General features: G+C 45.1%; 1 protein-coding gene across 1 annotated transcript in view; it reads left to right on the top strand.

The window, feature by feature from the left end:
* The window catches only part of LOC147689484 (vomeronasal type-2 receptor 26-like), a 120,256-nt gene extending 97,080 nt beyond the window's left edge, over positions 1-23,176 (top strand). The window contains exon 3 of the mRNA XM_086942252.1: positions 22,269-23,176. Coding sequence (XP_086798378.1) covers positions 22,269-23,176 — 908 coding nt within the window. The remainder of the gene's footprint in view (positions 1-22,268) is intronic.
* The last annotated feature ends 1,887 nt before the right edge of the window (positions 23,177-25,063 follow it).

The raw sequence follows: 25,063 nt of genomic DNA, 5'->3' as shown, positions 1-25,063 counted from the left end.
CAGTAAACGGGCACTGATCACTGACATTTTAAAATTTGTAATAGAATCCACCTCATCTAACCGACTCCGCAGTAACCCCGGCGCCCCCAACACAAGAGGCGAAACCAGCATCCCCCCAGCGAGCGAGGTTACAACACGCACCCCTAGTGGGAAAACTTTGAACCTGGAGAGTGGTAGGAAAGGTTCCCAGTCACCAAAACATCTGGAAGCCCCCCATGAAGCACTTACTGGCATCGCAAGCCTTCAGTTCCTATCGTCCAACACCCTTATTCCTTTCGAACTCAGACATAAGCAGCACAATCAAGTCTTCGAGGCACAAATACTCAACCCCCCCCACTTTAGTTGATTATCCTAAACATTGGACATCATTTTCTTCTGTCTCATTTTTCCCACGTATAGATGGACCCCAAAGTCACAATGAAGGGGCCCCTGCAGAGGAGACAACCACAAACATCTCGCACTCAACTGGGAACATCTGGGCCCAGGGATTCGCCAACCCTAACCCCATTAACAAGCCTCCCTTTTCTCCACTTTTTTATGAAGCACAAGCAGAACAGAATCCCTCTCAGTCCCCCCGTCAGGTAATCCAACAGGAGGCGCAATCTCCCCTCCCGGCAATGCAGGACTTAAATCTTTTTCAGCAATCACCCCCAACCAGGGATTCACTTAGCAGGACTCCGTCCTTTCTACACTCCCCTTGGTCAGGACGCTCAATACAAAGGACAAACGGCGTCCAGGTTTCTCCTACCGAACCTGGCAGTAACTCAATTCCATCAGCCTGGCAGCTCTTGCTACAAACAATGGACACAATTGCCAAAGCAATGTCGTACCACGCAGACAAGTTGGATACCCAAGTGGACCTTTTAAACATCATAGCAATCCACATTCAGGGGGTAGAACAGAAACTGCAAAGTTTCAATGAGATGGCCTCGAGGGTGCAGCGAGACAGGAAACTACATATCAAACGTGTAACTGCCATTGCACCCAAATAATAGACAAACTAGCGGAGGTCCCCACCATCCAATCAGATCTACTTGTCACAAGCAGGGAAGCCACAGAAAAAAACGCCCCGCAAACAGTGCAAGATAACAATGCACTAGGGGCGACTGACCCCAAACCACCCCGCCACGTGGGAGAACAGACACAAAGCGGCGCTGTTTCCATTTCAGAACAATTACAGTCAGACCTCACAGCACCTAGTTCAGCAACTACTGACACCAATTCAAATACCTCAGCCCTTCATCCAACTGAAAATGGGGAGCAACCACTATCCGAGCCACTCACACCAATCAAGTTACTAATCAAGCATGAGAGAAAACGCCTAAGAAAAACAAGAAACAAAAGGCAATATAGACAGGCCACCAACTTATTCCCTGTCCAAACTGATCAAGGACTGAAACAGAGTGACCACAATGCAGCCCTCACTACCCCGGACACAACTCCATATAACGACCAATTGAACCATCCATCCACGCAACTCACCTACGCAAACCATCCAAATAACATCAAAAGGGAACTACTGCTGTCAGAGAAATTTTACAGTATATTTAAACCACCATTGAAAGAAAAACACCTTAAATCCACCAAGGCAATACACCCAGAGAACTCTCCAAATAAACTAAAGAATCCCACGACAGACATAAGTACACTAAGTCCACGTATGGCATCTTCAGTTACCGAAAATCTAGGGGAAGACATCTGTCACACTGACACAGTCAATAACCCTAATGCGGGAAACAACCAAGCAACCCGGATAATTTTCCACAAACATCCAACCCAAAACAACGCAGATGTAACCTTGACCACTTCCTAGAGAATAACAGAGTCATCCTAGGCCTATAACTTCTTGGGAAGGGCAGTACATCTAGCGTCGCACCAGGACTCCTTCCCAAATTCCATCAAATTAGACTTCATCCTCCATTATGTATCAAGGGGAACCCATGACATTCTAAATAGAAGTATCCTACTTAAACTCTTTAAAGCTCTGCCCCCCCTGAGTCACATAACCGCCAGCGACATTGTAAGTATTGCACTTAAACAGAACACGTACTTCATGGGACAAGAAATCACCACAGCCTCGTTCTCACCCACCTCCTTTATTGAACAAATTTGGCAGCAGAGGGACCAATTCGCAAAGTGGGGCATCAAGTTAAAAAAGATCGACCCCCCCTGCTACCCCAACCTGCTCCAACCAGTCTACCAACTGGAGGGCCTGTTAAAGGGGGCAAAAGGATCAGACCATCAAACTTCCCAAAAAAGAAACAAGTGCACGACTAAGAACATTACTATCACCTTTGCTAAGCCAGAATCCATTAAGCCCCTTGGACCATGGGACCGAATCGGAGCCATACCATCTCAAGACATGGCATGAATCAACTCCTACGCAGCTCCCAATCGACTTCAAGGCTGTAACATCTGCTCCTGGAATGTGTTCGGGCTCAGCACAAAACTTGAAGATCCAGGCTTCATGGAATTTATTTTAAAGCATACAATTCTTCTTTTCGAGGAAACTTGGATGATTAACCCTACCCCCAAAACTGGATACAAGAATTTCAGAGCCCTGCCTAAAAGGCAGGAAAACTAGGGAGAGCCAAAGGAGGTCTTTCAACGTTTGTCTCAATCGATATTCCATGGCAAGCTTCAATAATATACCTCGAATCTTCTTGGCTGCAATGTGTCAAACTCGAAGCCCCACTTCTAACCTGTCTGCTGATACTTAACATCTTTATCCATCCAGCGTTTAGTCGGAAAAAGATATGTATATACCATTTATCAGCAACATTGACAACCCTAAAACTCGCCCACCGGGATGCAAACATCATCCTGTCAGGGGACTTTAACATGAACTTACTGCAAGCCACTAATGAGTGTATACACGCACCTAAACAACAAGTTACGCTCAGCAAGAGGTGTGCGGTCAGTCTGGCGGAGCTTTCAATGAGTATGCTAAACGGGAGCAGCCCGACAGATTGTCCATCTGCACACACCGGGATTGCTCACAAATCTGCTTCAAAAATAGACTACACTTTCACGGATCACGAGCTCTTCACCTCAATCACGAACTTCCAAATATTGGATAGGACTGAAAGCGACCACCAACCGCAAACATTCATGTTACTAATTAACACAGACAACCCAGTGCCACCCAGAGTACTATCACACCAAACGCAATGCTTTAATTTAAAACGTCTGGCTTGGAAATCAGATTCAATCAACGTCATCATGGGAACCTGCACCAACCTCTTAGAAAGCCTTCAAACAGAACCCATAAACAGTCAGGCATGGGAGCGCTTTATCCTAGAATTAAATCAAAAATTTTGCAAGCAGGCCACAGGAAAAAAAGGCAATAGTCACCAAGAGGCTGAATGGTTCACAGAAAACCTCAGGATGCTAAAACAACAACTGAACAAATACCTCAGGAGATTACGCACTCAGTGCTCCACTCTCTCCCAGGACCTCCTGCAACTAATCACCAAAGCCAGAAAAGACCTAAAAAAAGCCATCAAGGCAGCAAAAAAAGTGTTCCAAGAACAATTCTGGGCCAAACTCCACCATTCTACCAAACAAAGGGACTTGAGGCAGTTCTGGGCATGAATCAACCAGTTAGCAAATGGCAAAAACTGGTATTACAACTCTGACATCATGGAGGACTCCTGGAGTGCCCACATTGATTACCTCTATAACAATATGTCAATGGTTCTTCCGGCAACTCACGGATCAGAACCAGGCGAGAAGTCAATTTTTGCAGGGCATACTAGAATCACCCCCAACCCTGAAGCATTCTAATATTCTCCGCACATCCGGAAGGAGCAAGTACTAAAAATAATTAAAAAACGGAGACCCGAGAGAGCACCAGGGCCCAACGGGTTACCAAACGCTTTGTTCCGGCATAATCCCCTATTTTGGTCTGTTCTCTTCACGCCACTTTTTTCTTCAATTTTATCTTCTTCTTCCATCCCAGACTCTTGGAAGGGCAGTGTTCTAAATCCCATATAAAAGTCAGGTGCCCGCTCTGACCCCTCCAACTATCGTCTGATAGCCTTAATTGATGTAGAGGCCAAAATGTATGCATCAAACTTGCTGGCAGACCTGGAGGACTGGGTCGGAAGCAGTAACCTCATCCCCTACACCCAAACAGGATTCAGGGCAGGGATGGGCACACTCACTAACATCTCTGCGGTCACCATGCTCACCAACCAAGCTCTCAAAAAGTCCATGCCTTTGTATGCATGCTTCATAGACCTGAAAGCAGCCTTTGACAAAGTCCCAAGTGCCAAGCTATGGGTAAAAATGCACAACTGGGGTGTTCCAACCAAACTCCTGGACGCCATAATCAACTTGTGCTCCCAGACGTGGGTCCAGGTCAGGAAAGGCGACAGGAACAGCATAACCAAAAAGATTCAAACCCTTACCGGATTAAAACAAGGGTGTGTGCTGGCACCCTGCCTCTTTAACATCTATATGGCGGACCTAGGTAACCAACTATGGTCAATTCCATCAGACCCCCCAAAACTGGGTAACATCCCTACACCCAGTCTCCAATATGCGGACGGCATAGTGCTCCTCGCTCTAACACCTGTGGGTCTGCAGCGACTCATCACCAAACTAGGAGCTTATACCACCAATGCCCAATTACCCATCAACCATCAAAAAACGAAAGTGATGTGTTTTGCCAGACGTGTTAAAATCAAGGCTCATCGCAAATTCACCTGGTACTTGAATGGGCAACCTCTGTCCCCAGTAGACTCATACAAATATCTAGGTTTCCTAATAGACCGCAACCTCAACTTCAAATTACAACTGGGGCAAGTATAAATAACTGCAGTTCGCTTTCAGAGTCCTAAAGAAAAAACTTACAGGGTGCTCCACAGGCCATTTGCCTTTAAGCTATTTAAGGACAATTCTTACCCTCGATTTCATACGGCTCGGAAATCCTAAACATGAAAGATGTCATCCCCCTAAACTCAGCACAATCAACCCTTTTTAAGGTCCTGTTCTCAATCCCCCCACACATTTCACCATCCCAAATTCGCCTAGAGTATGGCCTGAGGAGCCAGACCCCCGATAGACAAGGGGCATTAGTTAAATACTACTGGAGAATGAGGGACGCAGAGGACAACACCCAGGCACACTACTGCTGGAAGGAAATTGAAACTCAATCCAGGCAAAGTAATTCAACGCTCAGTGTACTGAAAGACTCCCTCGCGGCATTGCAAGTCGAGGAGGCCTGGCTCACCCTCCCCACTTACTCCAGTTTCAAAACCGTAGTGAACAACGCAATTAAAAGTACCTCCCTACTAATGGACAAAACAGCAGTCTCACAAAAAAAACATGCTTGGACCATGATTCAAGGCTATCAGCAGCTGAAACCTCAATCATATTTACGTGATCACTTCTCCCAGAAGAGAAAACACTACTTAACGTTATTGCGGCTGGGGTCATTCCCATCAAAAGATCTGACACCGAAATGGAAATACCCCTGGCAACCCAGGGAATGTCGCTTATGCGGAGGTTGGGATGAGTCCCTCCTACACTTATTATGCATATGCCCTTCCCTGGTAGTGACCCGAAGAACGGTCCTCCGGGAAGCCTTCAGTAAGGAACAAATACGGACATGCAGAGCTGCTGTCATCCAATGCCTGGGGGGCTATCAATCCAATTTGTCCTGCAGAGCAATCACATTTCTCAAAATGGCTGCAATAGAACTGGAAAAAAAGGAAATCATTCACTAATTTAATAAGTTCCAGCATACCCATTAACGCCATTGTCTCAACATTTCAAATTCTTTTGTTTTCAAAATTAAAATGTATTTTTACTCATGGTGGTCACCCACCCGTTTATGATTTTTTAATGAAATCAAATAAAAGTATTTATGAATGACTGACTAACTGATTGTTTTTTTAATTAGTCATGTTTTATAGCATATATTTTAAAAATGTATATGACATAATTTTTTTGTTTATTTATTGGTTATGTTTCCTACTATATTAGTTACATTATTAGTAGCTGTGAAATTTAATGTAATTAAATGTTGTCTTTTTTAGTTCTGTATTGGGTTGTGGCTTTATAGGGGAATAAGGGTATAGGGTGGGAAGTAATTTAGTTATAATAAAGTAATGTTGTTTTAAAATTAATGTTATGTGTTTAATTGACATTTATGTTTGTTAGTTGTATTACTAGTTTTTTATGTAAATGTTTTTGCAGGTGTGGCATATATAGGGGTTAAGGGAGCAAAGTAATTTATTTTGAATACATTAATAATTAGTTGTAAATTAATATCTAATTAATTGATAATTATGTTAATTGTGTATTTTTTGTTTTTTAGGGGCTGGTTGTGGGATTATTGAGGTAAAGGGTGGGAAGTAATTGTTTTTTAATTCGTTAATAATTGGTTGTTAATTAATAATCATTAATTAATTGATAATTAATTATGTTAATTGTACAATTAATTGTTTGAGGTGCAGGATGTGGTATTTTTGGCATAAAGGGTGGGAAGTAATTTATTATTTAGTAATTAATAATTAATTGATAATTATTTATTTGCTAAATGATTATATTTATTGTGCAACTTTAAAAAACAATATTGGGCTGGGTTTGGGTTTTTTATTCAACATGTTTTTTAATGTATTTACTTTTTTTTTTTTTTTTTTATTTTGTTCAAGATATTTTACTTGTTTTTAGTGGTGCACCGGGAGTGGGAGTAGTCAATTTTACCTCACCATAATCCAACACTTTCCCTACTGTTAGACTGACTGGTGGGGATAGGACATTTTACCACTCTGCAATCCATCACTTTCCCTTCCGTTGCAATTACTGGAGTGGAAATAGGAAATGTTACCCCTCCGCAATCAAACACTTTCCCTACTGTTGCACTGACTGGAGTTTGAATAGTAAATGTTAACCCTTGCAATGCAATACTTTCTCTACTGTTCTACAGTCTGGAGTGGGAATAATAAAGGTTACCCCTCCGTAATCCAACACTTTCCCTACTGTTAGACTGACTGGAGTGGGGATAGTACATTTTACCCCTCCACAATCCAACACTTTCCCTACTGTTGCGCTGACTGGAGTTTGAATAGTAAATGTTACCCCTCCCTAATCAAACAATTTTCCTACAGCTGCACTGACTGGAGTAGGAATAGTACATTTTATCCCTTCCCTATCCAGCACTTTCCCTACTGTTGCACTGACTGGAGCGGGAATATAATTTTTGGTTGTTAATTATAATATGTTTTGTTGAGTTACTTGTTTTGGAAATAGTAAATGGTAGTATTTTCAAATATTATATTTTAATAAATGTTATATTTATTGTAGAACATCCTATTTTTGTGTGATTTAAAGTATTTTTTTATTTTTGTGATATTTTACAGGGGAAATTTATGTTTCTTTAGTTTTATTTTTAATAATGTACTTTATTTTGTTATTTTATGTTATGTTATGTTATAAAAAATGTATAAAGCGCACATACACCAAGGTTTCATGGCGCTATTCTGAACTGGTCGCAGCCAAAAAGAAAAAAGTGTTAGTCGTGTGCTTGTTTGAATAACCATGTTTTGAGAAGTTTCCTAAAACACAATAGTTCTGTGCAAGACTGTATCTCCAAGGGGAACGGGTTCCACAGCTGTGGGGCCAGGTATGCAAAACGACAGCCTCCATGTCGTTTCAGGTTGAATTTAGGAGTGACTAACAGGTGGAGATGTTTGGAGCGAAGATCCCGGGTAGGGATATACCTAGATAACAAATTATTAAGGAATATGGGACTGTGGCTATTTAGTGATTTAAAAATTAGACAGCCTGTCTTAAAAGCAGACCGTTGAGGCAGAGGGAGCCAATGTAATTTTGTTAAGAGAGGTCTGGCAGATTGCCACCTGGGCTGCTGGTGGATCAATCTTGCTGCCTGATTCTGCACAAGCTGGAGTCGCTTAGTCAGGCAGAGTGGTAACCCTAAATAGATCGAGTTGGCATAGTCCAGGTGGGACAGTACCAAACCTATCACCACCTGTATTAGTGCTGCATGAGTAAGCAGGTGGCGGATCTTTCGGATCTTTCGCAATTGAAAGAAGCAGGTTGATACCACTGTCCCTATTTGGGTCTTCAGAGATAAATCTCTGTCTATGGTCACCCCAAGGCTTTTTACGGAGGTAGAGGGCTTGGGGGGGTCCCAAGTTCTGCTGGCCAAAAGTGAGGGCCCCAGGAGACCTGGCTTCCCCCTATCAGTAGCACCTCAGTCTTGCCTGGGTTAAGTTTCAAGTGATTGTAGTCCATCCAATGACGGATGTATAACATGGTTTCCTGAAACTTAGTGATTGAATTGAGGGAGTTGTCTATGGTGAATGTGAGCTGTAGATCATCCGCATAGTTGAATGTCATCACATTCCTGTCTTTTAAGGACTTGATTAAGGGTTGGAGGTACAGATTAAACAGGTGAGGGGATAAAGAGGAACCCTGGGGGACCCCGCACGTAGTAGTCAACTTGGGTGCTTTAAAATTAGCCAGGCGTACTGCTTGGGAGCGGCCCTCTAAAAAGGATTCAATCCAATCTAGGGCAGGGCCCTGGATACCAGCCTGTCTGACACGGTCCCCCAGTATCCTGTGGTCAACCGTGTCAAACGCAGCCGATAAGTCCAGGAGCACCAAAGCCTGATGGGTGTCTGAATCAGCTTTCCTACGTATATCGTCCAGGACTGCCAGTATCACTGACTCCGTGGAGTTGGCAGGACAAAATCCTGCCTGATGAGGGTCCAAATAACCAGATTGTTCCATAAAATTGGATAGGAATTTAGCCACATGTGCCTCCAATATTTTAGCTAGGTAGGGGAGTGGAGATATTGGAAGATAGTTAGAGGGATTAGATGGATCTGCTCCAGGTTTTTAAACCAAAGGGCCCACTATTGCATCTTTAAATGGTTTAGGGACACAGCCCTGTGACAGAGTTGCATTCAGGAGAGACAGAGAAGGCTGCGGGAAGGTGGGAAAAATTTCTTTCAAGATATATGGCGGGCAGCCGTCCCGCAGTGAGCCATATTTTACTTTCAACAATAGGAAGGAGAACGCCTTCGGGCTAATCGCAGGGAACTGTTCTAGCAGTGAGTTGTTCGTGGGTGTGGCCAGGAGAGGTTCATTGGGAGAACGGCATGGGATGCTGGCTTTAATTGTGGATATTTTCTCAAAGAAAAAGTTATTCAAATTGTCACAAAGCTCCTGAGTAGGAGTAGATTTGAGCAAAACTCTTTCGGCATTTGATAGCTTATTCACAATCGAGAAAATCTCCTTCGATTTTTTACTGGAGTTCAGAATCCTAGTAGAGAAGTGAGCTACCTTTGCCGCATTGATGGCTTTATGATAATTTTTCTGCGCCTCTATATAAAGGAGCTTATCTTCAGGAGTGTATTTTAGTCTCCATTTTCGCTCTCTTTGTCGAAGTGCTAGCTTCTGTTCTCTTAGTTCATTGGAGAACCATTTATGCGCGTCAGCCCGCCGATTGAATCTAAGTTTCTTATATGGAATGAACTTATCACTGACATTTTGGAGCCATGATGTAATATGGGCTTCATGGAGATTTAGATTCTGAGTAGGCATTGGGATTGAGCCAGCTAAGGAGTTCATGAACTCCGTTCTATTGAGGGTACCCCAGCTTCTTATCATGCCCCCCTCAAACGGGGGAGACTTAATATTGGTAGGTACTGATAATTGAGAATGTTAATGGGATAGTGGTTGGACCATAAACATGGAAGCATCATAGGGGCAGAGATAATAAGATTCATGGTATATGACCCTTATTATGTGTCGCCAAGGACAAATGTTGAATAAGGTTAAGGTTAGCTAGTAACTCTGTAAGTTCATGTGAGTGAGGGCCACCGAGTGTGTCGCTAAACCAGTATTTAAAATCACCAATTAGTATAATATTAGTGTAGTTGGTCGCTATATTTGCTAATTGCTCACTCAGTGTAAGGGGAAATAATGGCATATACTGAGGAGGCCTATAGATCACAACACAAATCAGAGAAGTAGAATCTGATTCCAATTTAATGACCAAATTATCCACTGCCACAAGGTTCGAAAAAGAGACTGTGGTAAATGTTAGGTTGCGATGGATAATTGCAGCCACTACCCCACCCGATTTACCAGATGGACGGTCCGCATGGAGAATATAATAATCATTAGGTAGTGCAGCCAGGATATCAGGTGTAGAATCAGGGGTCACCAGGTTTCAGTTAAAATCAAAATATCAGGTCGATCAGTTACCAATAGCATGAATACCTCAAACTGATGTTTAACTAGGGAGCGTGTATTTAAATAGTGTACGCGAAGCGATACCTGCTCAGAAGAGATGGCATCAACTTTCCGCTCCATACTGGTTGAAATTTCTGGAAAGCTATTGCGTGGCTGATAGATCCTATTCCTGTCCGGGTAGATTTTAGTGGCAGGGTCTAGTGGGAGCGACACCCAGTGAAGCCCTCGAAGTTCCTCTGAGGTAAAATTGAGGAATCGGGCAGAGTGACTAGCCCCTAGCCCTGTGCTGGCTCGGACGGCAGCAGACGGGGTTGCCTATGGCGCGCCGCCGGCGTGCCCGCTGCGTGGGTCCGCTACACTCCCGCGCCATTGGAAATTCAAATACAAGTTCCCCGCCTAATTCTCCTCCCCGCCCTTAGTGATTGGCTGAGCAGAGGGAAACACCGTGGCTCGTTAAGGAGTCAGCGCCGGCTATGTCGGTACCAGTTTCTCATTTTCAAGATTCAATTCAAATTCACAATTTTAAAAGGTACATTAAGGTGCGACACAGCGGTTTTTAAAACAAAAGAATAAAAACATTTTTATCCGCAAGGTAGCGGCACAGTTTTCAGAGTGCCCACTCCCGTGCTAGAACGCATTCCCCGCCTAATTCTCCGCCCCGCCCTTAGTGATTGGCTGAGCAGAGGGGAACACCGTGGCTCGTTAAGGAGTCAGCACCGGCTATGTCGGTAACAGTTCCTCCGTGTTGTGATTTATATAATTATGTGTTTGATTTATTATGATAATAATATTTTAAAATGTTAATATTTTTTGTTTGTAAATTATGTATAATTAAATTGTAAAACAAAAGTCTTTTTTACTTTTTTATTTTTATGAAATTGGTTTTCTTATTAAATATTTTACGTTTATGGTGTATTTAAATATGTATACATATATTTTTGATAATATATTATTTACATTTTCTTTCATTATATTATTATTTTAAATATTAGTTTGTTATGCATTTTTAACAGTAAGTTTATTTGTTATATTTGGTAAAATATATTTTAAATTAAATATATATTTAAAAATCGATATATAATGCAACTATATTATTGTAAATGATATATTGTTCTCAATATTTATGTACTTACCTTTTTTCTGCAATTTTATTTTCATCGATATTCTGTCAGTGAACCAGAATGTTCATCTGTGTATGCTAAGGTATGGGGTCTTTGATTTATAATCATTTATCTTCTGTAGAAGGGTAGGGGTTTAGGTTACTCTGTTATATAACATGACAGGGCTTTTCATGGTATAAAGTTTATTGTCCATCCTAACAGTATTTTTACTTTGCATTTGTTTTATAATTGTGGCCCGAGTACTGCATTTCAGAGCACAATAGTTGAAATAAATATTCTACATTTCCTTTGTGTCTCTTGTTTATCTTATTGCGGAAAAATGTGAGTGAGAGAGTGAAAATATGTGTCCTGTTACTGTGATCCCTGAGAGGGTCGAGAGTGCTGAGTTCTGGGATGCCATTTTGCTTGTTCCTCTGGTAAGCTTAGGAGGGCAAGTGCGGCACTATATCTAGTCAGACTCAAGCTTATAGACACTGAGGCGGTATGGTTACTCATTCCCGACATACCGATGTTCTATAGCCCCAAGCATAGTTCCATACCTGAGAAGAATCCCTCCACAGGAGAGCCATGCCCCCATCTAACACATTCCTCATAAGGGATGCCTATGCTATGCTTGGGGGAATCAGCCTTAACAATGCAGGCTGAGCCACGCATGCAGTTTCCCCGCAAGCTCAACTATCCATGCCTTAACCAAGAATATGCCTTAACAACGCATATATGTGGTTACAGCAGTGCAAGGTCTAGATGCTGGGATGGACAGGCCCAGGAGCAGGAAGGATCGGGAGAAGGCGCGTTGAGGTAAGTGGAGCTGGGTCTGGGTTTTGGGGGCTGGGGTAGTTTTTTAAGGGATAAGGATAGTTTTAGGGCTCAGGCGGTGTGGATAGTTTTTTGGGCTGGGGTTCTGGATAGTGTCTTAAGCTCATTGGGGCAGGGTAGTCTTTAGTTTCAGGGGGTTTAGGGTCGTTTTAGCACTCATGGGGAGTCCGGGCAGTGTTTAGGTATCAGGATAAGGTAGTGTTTAGGGCTTGGGGGTTTGCGTAGTTTTTAGGGCTCAGGGGGGTGTCAGGGTAGTGTTTAGGACCTGGTATCAGGGTAGTGTTTAGGGCTCAGGCAGGGTAGTGTTAAGGGCTCAGGGGGTCAGGTAGTGTTCGGGGCTTGGGGGGTTTGGGTAGTTCTTAGGGCTTACGGTGGTTGGGTAGTGTTTAGGGCTCAGAAGGGTCAGGGTAGTGTTTAGGGCTCAGGGAATGGGGGTAGGAGTGTGCTATTTACCACACATCCCTTTACTGGTCATGACTTTACCACAAAAATGTGTGGTAAAGGCATGTAATGTAATGTAATGTAATTTTATTTTTATAAAGCTGATGGAAGCAGACTGGTGGAAATCCCTTGCTGGGAAGCCCTGGGGGTCATACACTCCATGGAGCATCTTGGCGCTAACCACTCGTGCCCAAGAGGTGATAGACCAGTGAGTCGGAGAGGTCTCCGTGTGATTGTGTCTGGTGTATCTGGGGGTAGGGTTTAGACTAGAGCTAAACAGGCTGGGTCTGTAAGTTTAAAAATCCATGTTTTTAGAGCCTTCCGAAAGAGGCTCTCAGATGGAATCTGACGCAGTTGGAGTGGGAGTTTATTCCAGGCTCTGGCACCTAGTACTCCAAGGGATTTTCCTCCTTTCGTGTCTAGTCTGAATTTGGGGGTCACCAGCAGGTTCAGGTTGGAGGATCTGAGTGAGCGAGAGGGCGCATATCTTCCAAACCTTTTTGACAAGTAGGTGGGGCCCAGCTGATGGTATGCCCTGAAGGTGATTACAAGGATTTTAAACAACACCCTTTTGTGGATGGGCAGCCAATGCAAGACCTTAAGTGCTGTTGATGTGTATGACTTCCTGGGCAATCTCAGCACGAGGCGGGCGGTGGCGTTCTGGACCATCTGCAGTCTATGCAGTACAGCTTTACTGGAGCCTGCATATAGGCTGTTGCAGTAGTCCAGACGAGACGTAATTAGAGCCACCGCTACCGTCTTTCTTGTTGTCAGAGGGAGAAGGTCAAAGAACCTTCTAAGGCCCTTGATTATGCTAAAGCAGGACCCTGCCACAGTACCTGCTTGTTGTCTGAATGACAAAGCCTCGTCAAACCTAATCCCAAGGTTACGGGCCGTCGTAATGGTGTTTGGGGGGACTTCTGCATCTTGAGGCCACCATGATTTGGGGAAGAAAAGGTTTTGATGTCCAAATGGCAGGATTTCAGTCTTGCCTGAGTTGCATTTGAGGTGGTGTTTCTTCATCCAGTCGAATGTGGAGGTAAGACAGTCTCTGAGATTTTCCTCTTCCTTTGTTGTGTTGTTATCCAAAACGAGGATGAGCTGAGTATCATCAGCATAAGATATCGTGCTGATGTGGAAAGATGTAATGAGTCTTATCAGAGGGGTCATATAAAGATTAAAAAGTAGTGGGCTCAAGCTGGAGCCCTGTGGTACCCCTGTTTTCAGTGTTTTTTCCTCTGAGCAGTGGTTCTCTAGTATCGTGACTTGCCTCATATGGCTGAGAAAAAATTTCAGCCATTCAAGAGCAACTCCTGCTATTCCTGATTTTGCTAGGCGGCCGAATAATACGGGGTGCGAAGCCGTATCAAAGGCCACCGATAGATCGAGCAGAACCAGAATTGCTTTTTTACCTTGGTCCATAGCGGTCTTCAGTGTCTCCACCGTGTGTAATAGTGCTGACTCCGCGGAGTGTTTGGCTCTGAAGCCCGCTTGGTTGGGGTGTAGGATGTCATTTTCCTCCAAATACCTCGTCAATTGTTTGTTCACTGCTGCTTCCGTAAGTTTGAAAAGAATTGGGAGCAGTGAGATGGGGCGAAGGTTTGAAAGCGTAGTGGGGTCCCCTAGGGGCTTCTTTTGCAGAGGTTTGACGGCGGCTAGTTTCCATTCAGATGGAATGGCACCAGTAGCCAGGGATGAGTTAATGATGGCATTTATACTCGGGTTTACATGCATGGTAAAGGCATGCAGGGTGAATAAATGTGTTGTTTAGATGCATTATTTGTTGTTGGTTTAGCCATCCATGCCCATGTCATACAGCCCATTCTTGGGAACCTTCAGGAACTCTGGAAGGTATATATAGTTGTGTAAAGTGCTCCTTTACCCATGGGCAGGGAGGCAGCGTCCTTCTATGGTCAGCTGCTGTTTTATATTTTTTTCTCTGCGTTTTTTGCTAGGAATTAAATGCAATCTCATGCTATGAATATGCCCAGGTGCTTGACCCCCAGGGCTTCCCAGCAAGGGATTTCCACCAGTCTGCTTCCATCAGCTTCCCAAACAATATAAATGCAAATGATATATTACAGTTATTGAAGAGCCATGAAAACAAGTCAAAAACCTCAAGAATTTCAAAAACTCTCGGAGCCGATCGATCTGGGTCAGAGATATAAAGCAGGATATTATCCGAATATAGGGATATGAACTCCTCTCAATCAGTGTCCGTCCCTAACCTGTGTATTAGCACATCTGTTTGAAACCAGCATGACAGGGGTTTGATCGCCATCTCAAACAACAGGAGGGAGAATAGACATCCCTGTCTAGTGCCCCTGCCCAAATCTCGGGAAAAGCCATAATTTAGTTTCACCCTGGCCAATGGATATTTGTATAATACCCTCACCCATGACAAGCCCTTCCATTGGGTCCCATTTTTGGAGGATTATCATTAGACAGAGTCAAACACCTTCCTGGCGTCTAAAGAGAGGAGGAGTGCCAGCTCAGCAATATGATTGCAATGCACAGCCCACCAATCTGTGGAGACTGTGCCTCGTGCCCCTAACAGGCATAAACCCTCACTGTTTGTGTATGAGTGCTGCTCTATGGATGCCCCTAAGCAAAGTTCACTCCCCGGGCTCTGTTGTACATCAATTGGAGTCGGCGTCTTAGATGCGTTTTTGCACACCTGAACAATGCTGGGGGAAATCTGTTTGGCCCCAGAATCTTTCTGATTTTCATTTGGCTGATTGCATCAGCTAACTCTTCACCAGAGATGTCTACATCCAGGAAATCACTCAAATCTCCCTTAACGTAGGCGCCAGCTCCTCTCCCACAAAGTCAGAAAGGGCCCTTTGGTCAACTCCCTCTAGCCTGCATCCTAGCCAACTTATGTTACAGGATAACACCTTAAGCAGAAGACTCTTGTCTGTTAGGCGATATGTGACCATTGTCGAGAGTGTCTCACTTGGGCCCATATTCTTCCATTTTGTAGGTATCTCAGTGTACCATTAACCATCCCCTGAATGACCCCCACCCAAGCGCCTCACATTGTGGTTTCAAAATGTCCTGTGCCCCCAATGCCCGGGGTATCTGAAGCCCCACCAACAACAATAACAACATTGCATTTATGAATAACAAGTCTTCACTCAGGAATATAACTCCAGAACTATGGTGGTGCTGGGTAGGCTGTAGTTACCCTTCCGGTCACCCTTGCTGTAGTCACTCTTCTTATCTAGCCAGCCCAGCATCTGGAATAAGTCGTAGGCCACTCAACAGTCTCTCATCGGCCTGTACGAGCCATCGGTAACTTCAAATTATTGTGCCCGCCGTCATTGGAGTGACTACTGGCCTGTCAGTTTCTCCTGAGCATTCCTTTGTCCCCATAGTTGCTTTAATTCCCTTCTGAGTCATTCATCAAGGCCGCCTTTTTGTTGCTTGACCCCCAAAATCTGAAGCTCTGGATGTCCGCAACCACCTTGACTCATTCTGCCTCTGCCTGGTATCTTATTGGAGCAAACGCTGACCCCCAAGGTCTTCTCTGCCTCAGTTTTTGCCTCATGAACTTTTGATTAGTAGATTGTTTGCCTTGATCCAGGAGGGGGTAGCAATCCCACTCCCAGGCGTCCGCAGTTGCGTGGAAAAAGTGTATTTAAGGTTGTGTGGAGGTGTTGCTTCACCACACAGAATTATTTCTTTGTTTGCGGATGGCATTGGCATAGTTGGGATAAATATTCACTTTGGCATCATCTGCCAGGGTCTGTGTGTCCGTGCCAAATGCAGGATATGGTCCCTGTCGTGGAAGTTGTGCGGCAATGCCGCTATTGGTTGAGATAGTTTGGCTTGTTTAATCATCAGTATTTTGGCTGCTTTGCCTTTGAGAACCTCCCTGGGGAGCCAATCTTCCAGAAACATGCATGGCTCCTCCTTTAACTCTGGGACTCCCACTATTCTCACATTGTTCTGTCTCTAACGCCCTTCTGCGTCTTCGACATTTTCCTAAAGTTGGACAACTGTTTGTAGTAGGGGCTGGAATTCTGCATCGCTACCCCTAAACCGGGTCCCAGATCTCCCATGATTTGCTCTGTTCCATCCACTCTCTCCACCAGTCTCTTGTTGTCTGTCCTCAGGAGACCAAGATCCAAGTCTAATGCGTTCTTCCTGTTTTCTGGGGCTAGTTTTGTGTTCTTAATTGCTGGATAGTGCCTGCGTGATTCTTTAGTCCATTCTCTGGTGGGCTACACCCATCACTACTGTATGGGAGTCTAGGAGGGTTTGACATGGGACACATATTCCTTGGCTTTGGTGGGACATCCTCCCTAGGTCTCGGGGGCACCCCTTGGTCATCCATCATTCAGGGTGGTTGCAGTGTGAGGTCTGATGTCTAGTCAAACACCGTCTTCTTCTGCCCCCATCAGGGCCTCCCAACTTGACCCCCATTGGGGCCAACTATGTAGCTGCAATGTTTACAGTGCCCGCCCAGCAGGACATCAACCCACAGCCCCTCACCTAGGCACAAGCATCCTCTACCTACCTCTTAGTTCCACAGCACGTCACTGCGTCATTCTCAACTACAGCTCTCGTTATAGCCCGTGTCTCCCCTCTTTTGCATCACACCTCCTGCTCACAGCCAAGAGGGACAAGTGTGCTTCCGGGGGGCTGCTCTGCAGTCCCACCAGGTACTTCAGTACCCCCATGTAGACACCACCTGAGCCGGCCTCTTCACAGTGCTCAGAGGTGCCTCTTTATGGTCCTTGTTTCTAGTCATCCTCTCTAGAGGTCCTTCTTCAGCCAGTCGCAATACAGGGGCCTTCCCTGACCTCCCAGAGTCTACTGTGCTTAGTTGGTCCCTTCTATGGCCTCCTGTGGTCTGCATCAAATCCGGGGCCCCACAGGCCCTCAAGCCACCTGGATGTCGTTGTGCTGTTTGATCAGTCAGAGCCCCAAATCTCAGGGCCCCCCCAGCATCCACTGTCCCGCTAGAGCAATCAGGGTTCTTTAACACCATCAGTGCTGCAGCAATTCCCCCTCTGTGCTGACTCTCATTTACTACCATTGTTCATGACGAGCTCAGCTCGTCATGAGCACACGAGCAGTGTACTGCATGACGAACTCAGCTCGCCATGAGCATCGAAGGGGTTAAGTGGCAAAGGAACCCAGCCGGCCCCCACACTTTGTCCATTGGTCACCACCTTTTGTCTTGGCCTCTCTCCTGGCTATGTTGGATCAAGCTTTTGCCCGTTTCAGCGGCCCCCTCCACTGTGCTTACAGATGCCAGCCACTCTGGGGGCACATTGTGGAGGGGGGCTGGTATATCCATGATGATGGGCCAGGCCATGAACAGAGCTCCTGAAAATGCCTCCTTCCTGACTGCCATCTTAGCCATGACCCCATTTGCTACTATTTTGTCACCTTTAGGGCAGTAGTAACCTTAGGCATGTAACTTGTGAATAACAATGGTCTTATTTATTTGTGGGTCGTTGCTGGTATTAGCATGTTCATTAATAAACTTCTCCTTACCTCATCCTAATCCCCTACCTGCTCCTCCCTAAACCACTCAATCAATCAATCAATACACTTGTAGAGCACGCTACTCACCCGTGTGGGTCTCAAGGCGCTGGGGAGGGGGGAGTGCCACTACTGCTTGAAGAGTCAGGTCTTGAGGTGTTTTCTGAATGTGTGGTGGTCTTGGGTCAGTCGTAGGTGGGTGAGCGGGGAGGGAGTTCTACGTTTTGGCCACCAGGTAGGAGAATGATCTTCCTCTGGCGGTGGTTCTGCGGATCCATGGGACGGTGGCGAGGGCGAGGCTGGCGGAGTGGAGTTTGCGTGTTGGAGTGTAGAACGTGATGCGGTTACTGAGGTACACAGGGCCTATGTCGTGGAGCGCTTTGCGTGTGTGGGTGAGGAGCCTGAACGTGATCCTTTTGTTGATGGGGAGCCAGTGCAGGTCTCTCAGGTGGGCTGATATGTGGCTGTGGCAGGGGATGTCGAGGATGAGTCGTGCGGATGCGTTCTGTATGCGCTAGAGTCTTTTCTGAAGTTTGACTGTGGTTCAGGCATATAGGGCGTTCCCGTAGTCTAGTCAGCTGGTGACGAGGGCCTGGGTGACTACTCCCATTTACCTGCAGCTATTCCCTATTTTTGCACAGCTCCCAGATTCCCTTTTACATTAATTCCAAAGGGTCCAATTCCGATGTCGGACGGGCTGGAGTCCATCCAACATCAGTTGAGACTTAAACCGAATGACCTCCTGTCTTTGGTTCCAGCCCCGCAAGTAGGGTCTGTCACAATCCTATTCTTTACAATGGGAGCATGCATTCTGAATGGAATGCATGCTTCTATTGCAAAGAGCAGAGTTGCAGTTCATCCCTGTACCCCGAGGCAGGCACCTCAAAGTGCCTGTCACCGGGTTCAGGGATCAAAAGGGGGGCATGATAAGTGCCCCCTAGGCTGCCATTTGGCAGCCTTGCACCCATGGGAGCCCTGCTGGTGGCCCCCAAAGTCAGATTTCCGAAGCCTTTCTGTGTCAAAAAGGCCAGCAAAGAAAGGCTGTGAGAATCGGCCATTGTAATCCCTCAGTCGGAAAGAGCTGGCCAAGGGATTACTGTAGGCTCCCGAATGGCGAACGGGCTCTCTGTGCCCATCGGAGGCCATTCGGAAATCCTATTCAGATTCCCTTCTGACTCACCCTATCAGCATGGATCGGTTGGAAAGGAATCCAACCAGTCGATTATGATGAGGTCTGAAGGGCTCCAACCTATGGTCTGAGCTGTTTCAGCATGCATCGTAATTGGGCCCTTAGTAGGAAAGACATGCATGTGAAATATACAACAGCTGGTGGTGGAGATTTTGAACTGAAAGATTTTGACCTGCAATATGTACTACAAAGTGCAGTTTGTGAATTAGACCCCTTGAGTGCCCTTTTCTGAATGTAAATGAGAGCATCATGCTTGAAGAAGGCAGAAGGAGGGCGAGTACGACATGTACAAATTCTTTGTCCCCAGGATATTCAGGATGGTTCCCCTTTTCTACCACACACACTCACGGCTCATACCTCTTTTTCTTCTGTACAGTAGAATATCTTACTCACTCAGGCCATAGATCTCAGTTTAAGTGGTACTCTACACTACTGTAGACACTCAAACATAGAACAGTACAGTACATTGTACACTGATTGCACAGATGTTAGTGTCTGCAGGACAGTATGGGACTGTGCACACTCAGGGACAGATCTTACTTTCTGCAGCACAGCGCTTTACCGTGCACACTCAGGGCACAGGTATTCAGTTTACAGGTCAAAGATGAGAGCTCCTAAGTTGCAGACTTGTAACTGGAAAGTCATTTAAGGAACATCTTAAATGGCAATCCAAGACCTCTTCGCATATGTGGCCCGGCTGCATTAAACTTCAGGTCTAAAGATGGACTTTAGATCTAAACTCAGGGACATATTTACAATTCCCCTGTGGCACTTTTACTGAGCGTCAGTTTTGTGATACTATGGAGGCGCAGTGTGCCGGCCTATAGCTATAAGGCAAAGCAAAGCCACCCTGTGTGGCCTTTCATGGCTTTGTAAATATGCATTAAGGCAATGCCTTCATCTGCCTGAAAGGGACGTTCCATGGGTGTTATTGTGGGTGTTCCCACGCAACACCCATGGGCTTTGACACTGCCTCAGATTTACAACATAGCGTAAATCTGGGTCAGTGTCAAAGCTGATGCCTTCCCAAAGCAGACGTAACAAGGAGAAATGTGTTTATTACTCATTTTTCCCTCTTTCCATGTGTGCTGCATTCCGAAGCATACACAGAATGAGAACAATGTCCCCTTTGATGTCCCTTCCTGCTCAAAAATAATCATGTCAACAACACAGACTCCCTTACACCCTTGTGAAAGGGTGCATGCATTGGCGCGAGGCTGCAGTTTGTGTGCCAGCGCTGACAGAAAGGACAGGAATGTGCTATATCTTGTAGATACTGTGCACTCCTCCCCTTATCTTTTGCTGTAGAGCAGCACAGCCAGAAGGCTTGTGGCGCTGCCATATGCAAAAATATTTTAAATATGTGCCTCAGACTTAAGGTCTTAAGTTAGAATTCAGATGTAGAGTTAGACTTCAGGTCTAAGCGTAGAGTTGAGGTCTAAACGTTGATGTCAGGTCTAAAGATAGACTTTAGATCTAAACTTGAACGTCAGATCTAAGTTAAACTTTGTGAATTTGGCACCCTTCCTCTTTAGTTTAAACATGTGATTTTGTCCATGCTACTTAAGTAAACCATACAATAATTAGCAGAAGACATCCCTAAAATGCCTTAAACAACCCCTTCTGAAGAAAAGCTTTCATGTGCACCAGTTAGAACAGAGTATCCCACCTGTGTGTCTAAGGGACAGGCTCTAGCACACAACATGTGTCAAATCACAATCTTCTGCACTATGGCATTCAAACATCATCCAAGGAATTGGTTCTAAATCGACTAGAATAAGATTTGTTTCTTCAAAAAAGCAACACTCTTTATTCTGGGAAATGCATAATAGGATTGATTCAAATTTGATTTGATAAAGCAACCATGGGGAATATTTACAAGGGGATTGCGCCACTGGAACGTCACTTTTACCAATTTCCAGTGGTGCATTGCCCTGCATCAGATCTATAAAGTGGAGTTAAGTCACTTTTTGTGGCTTAACGCCACTTTGTAAATATGGTACCCTTTTATGCAGGTATCCTCATGAAAGGGGTGTGAAATGGGTGTTGCTCTGGGTGATTCACTGTCGGGAGCTCTACCTTGCTGGTGCTGCGAACGTCCAACGACCGACGCGGCCCCACCCACTCCGCGCAACTGCTGCACTGCCGCGAAAAAACAGCCGCGACTAAAGTATTAAATACTGTTTTGTTGTTTACAGTATTATAGTTATCTATTTATAGTTCAAAATTTGACAGTGGAAACCTTAATTAGAGAACATAGAGCTGAGCATGGAGGTATTGGGACGCAAGAACAGAGAGAGGAGACATTTCAAGATTGTGTCTATACTGCAGAGGAGAGGTCCTGAAGTTAATGGGGCTTATGTAAGATCAGGAGATTAGATTAAAACATTGATAAATTCACATTATGTAGCATAAGGGTCTGCATTTCCAACCCAGCAGCACCAGGGTAAATGCAATAAGGATGCTTTTTCCAAGCAGGGGCCAGACCCTTACGTTACAGGTGCTGCTAGAGGATCCCTTCTCTAAGGATATTCTTTTATTGGCTGAGGACATGTCTCTGAGAAAAGGAGCATCTTCCTGTTGCCCATGTGCATGACCCATTGAAGACTAATACATACATGTATGTAGACAGGATGAGTGTATCCACACCCTACAGCCAATCACTTCAAGAATATGTTGGTACTACTCCTAGGTTTGTGATGGCACTCAAGAGCAGTATGGTGGGTCATGCAAGCTGGCAGTTGTGCCCATGTCTGTCCTTCTGGACACCTCAATGGAGATGCCGGGTCAATATCCGTTTTTAGTAATGACTTGCAAGGCCCAGTGTGCATGTTCCACAGACAGTACACCCTCACACAGGTACACATCTAGCCATAGGACAGGTCTGAATAACTATAATGTATCACATTCCACTCATCTCTCCCAACTTGAAAGCATCTTCTGTAATACTGAACAATTTTCTTTTCCTGCAGATATGGTGAACTGCTTAGCCTGCCCTGAAGATCAGTGGTCCAATCAGAAGAGAGATGCTTGTATTCCACGGGTGATAGAGTTCCTGGCCTATGAGGATCAGCTGGGAGTTGCCTTATCCTCCATTACAAGTTTTGTCTCCATCCTCACTGCTGGAGTGCTGGCAGTCTTTATTAAATACCGGAACACACCTCTGGTTAAAGCCAATAACAGGGATCTCAGCTACATCCTCCTGCTCTCCCTCCTGCTGTCCTTCCTCTGCTGTCTTCTGTTCATTGGACGTCCTTCAAAGACTTCCTGTCTCCTCCGGCAAACTGCCTTTGGGATCATTTTCACTATAGCTGTTTCTTCAGTTTTAGCCAAAACGATCACAGTGATCATCGCCTTCAACGCCACAAAGCCGGGCAGCAAGCTGAGGAAGTGGGTGGACCCACGAGTGTCCAGCTTTTTGGTGCTCTTCTGCTCACTGGGGGAGGTGGTGATATGTGTTGTGTGGCTCATCAGCTCTGCCCCATTCCCAGACATTGACACCAGATCAGAAACTGGGAAGATGATCTTACAGTGCAACGAGGGTTCTGCTGTTGCCTTCTATGCTGTGGTTGGTTATATGGGATTCTTAGCTCTTCTGAGTTTTGTTGTCGCCTCCATAGCTAGAAAGTTACCGGCTACTTTCAATGAGGCCCAGTTTATCACCTTCAGCATGCTGGTGTTCTGCAGCGTTTGGGTCTCCTTCATCCCAGCGTACCTGAGCACTAAGGGCAGGTACATGGTGGCCGTGGAGATCTTCGCCATCCTGACCTCTAGCGCTGGACTGCTGGGCTGTATCTTCATCCCCAAAGTCTACATCATCCTCCTTAGGCCTGAGCATAACACCAAGGAATATCTAATGGGGAGACAAGGGACCCTCTGAGACCTACAGGACTGGGATAGTTGTATCTCACAATACTGAGTGACAGTTTATCGTTCTGCAACAATATCAAGTGCAGAATATTGGATAGCACTATATCGTCAAGTTAGGCATATATAAGTGTGTATTTCGATTTACTATTCTTAACTTCACATCTATGGGACTAATTTTGATGGCTGATGGATGCATGTGCAACGCATCCCTGTACTAGGTGACAGGCACCATTCAGTGCCAGTCACTGGGTAAAGGGAACTATTTGGGGGCACCATAGGTGCCCCCCACACCAAAACAAAAGAGCCTGGGGTGTAGGGGGGCTTGTTACAGGCTGGTGAACCGCCATGGAAAGGCTGGCAGGGAGGGACCATCCTAATCCAAACGGCGGTGCCTGGTGTGCAACGCCACCATTTTAGGGATTGGGCGGCCTCCACCGCATCGGTGGGCTCAAGGAGCCCGTCGGATGCATGGCAGTTGGGATTTCCACCCGCCTGCAGCCCGCCCGCCATCAAAATATGGTGGGTGGAAAAGCTGCACTGGATGGCGGGGAGACTGCTACCAACAGCCTGTCAGTGTCTCCACCATCCTAATGAGCCCCTAAGTATCTTGACAACATTTATATCATCAGGGCACATTGATGTGGAGGTAAAAAATATTAAAAGAGATTTATATGGGTTTTTAATCACCCTTGGACCACTCAAGTGGGTGCAAGGGCCATGTAAATTATAGGTGGGATTCATCAAGCCATGCAAGGCCACCTTAAGTGGCCCTGAGTGACACGATGAATCCAAAGTGATGCAACTCAAATCTTAGTGTTGCATTACTCTGCCCTTGTAAGGGGTTCCATGCATGGATGAGTGGTTGCTCCCAAGTATTCCCCCATGGATTCCGAAGCATTCCCAGATTTACCAATACTAGTAGACCTGGGAATACATCAGAGCGGCCACGCCTTCCCAGGTGAGGCAAACAAGGAGAAATATCAGTGTAGCCCCTGTTGCTTTATCTTCATTGTGTGCTGTACTCGGCAGCCTACATAGAAGGAGGAACATTCCTCAGGGGATTGTTTTTGTGCAGGGAGAGTCCCTGCTCAACACACAGGCACCCTTGCACCTTAGGGCAAGAGCGCCTTCATTGGTGCTAGCCAGGACATTGTGTGCCAGTGCAGAGGAATGACAGGAATACACCATATATTGTTAAGTGTGCCACATTCAGGCCCTTACTCCATCACACAGTGCAGCACTGATATCTTGACTTACCAATGGACTTACCTTGACTTTACAGCTGCAGACGCTGTTCTGACTTGATATTTTTGCAGCCAATATTCTGCACTCAGTTTTGTGGTAGAAAATTCACCAGAGACCAACGTATAAAAAGAAAATATGTGTCACGTTGTACGGGTGTAGTGTCACAGTTGATCATTTACACACAATTAGCTTTGTATTGTTTACAGCAAAGATTTACTGACTCGAACATGTGATCCTTATTGAATACTTTATCAGCTTGTTGTTCTAGTGATTAAAGCTTTACTGTTGAGAGCGATTATTTTGATTTAAGTAAATGTGTACCTAACATTATATTTATGCACTAAAAGAAATACACTGCACTTGGCAACACTGTATTTTGCTGTGCTTGTTAGAACTAGGTGCAAACTAGGCCTAAACTCCATCTTGAATTGTACAGCAGCCATGATGTGTGTTTTCATTTCTTCTTTCATCACATGTGACAAAATGTGCATCATATGTTGACATGCTGTTCTTGAAGAATGCCGAAGGAAGAATTTACTTCATTTCAAAGCTCCTACTGCCTGTACTCCTGCAGTGCCCTTTATGGTTTGAGATTGTAAGTGTGTAAGTGGAACATGATTTGCACTGATTATGACGTAGAGTAGTTTACTCT

This window comes from Lissotriton vulgaris, chromosome 10 (assembly GCF_964263255.1).
Source record: "Lissotriton vulgaris chromosome 10, aLisVul1.2, whole genome shotgun sequence".
NCBI classification, from domain to species: Eukaryota; Metazoa; Chordata; class Amphibia; order Caudata; family Salamandridae; genus Lissotriton; species Lissotriton vulgaris.
Note: the sequence above shows the minus strand (reverse complement) of the source record. Positions and strands in the feature narration are given on the sequence as shown.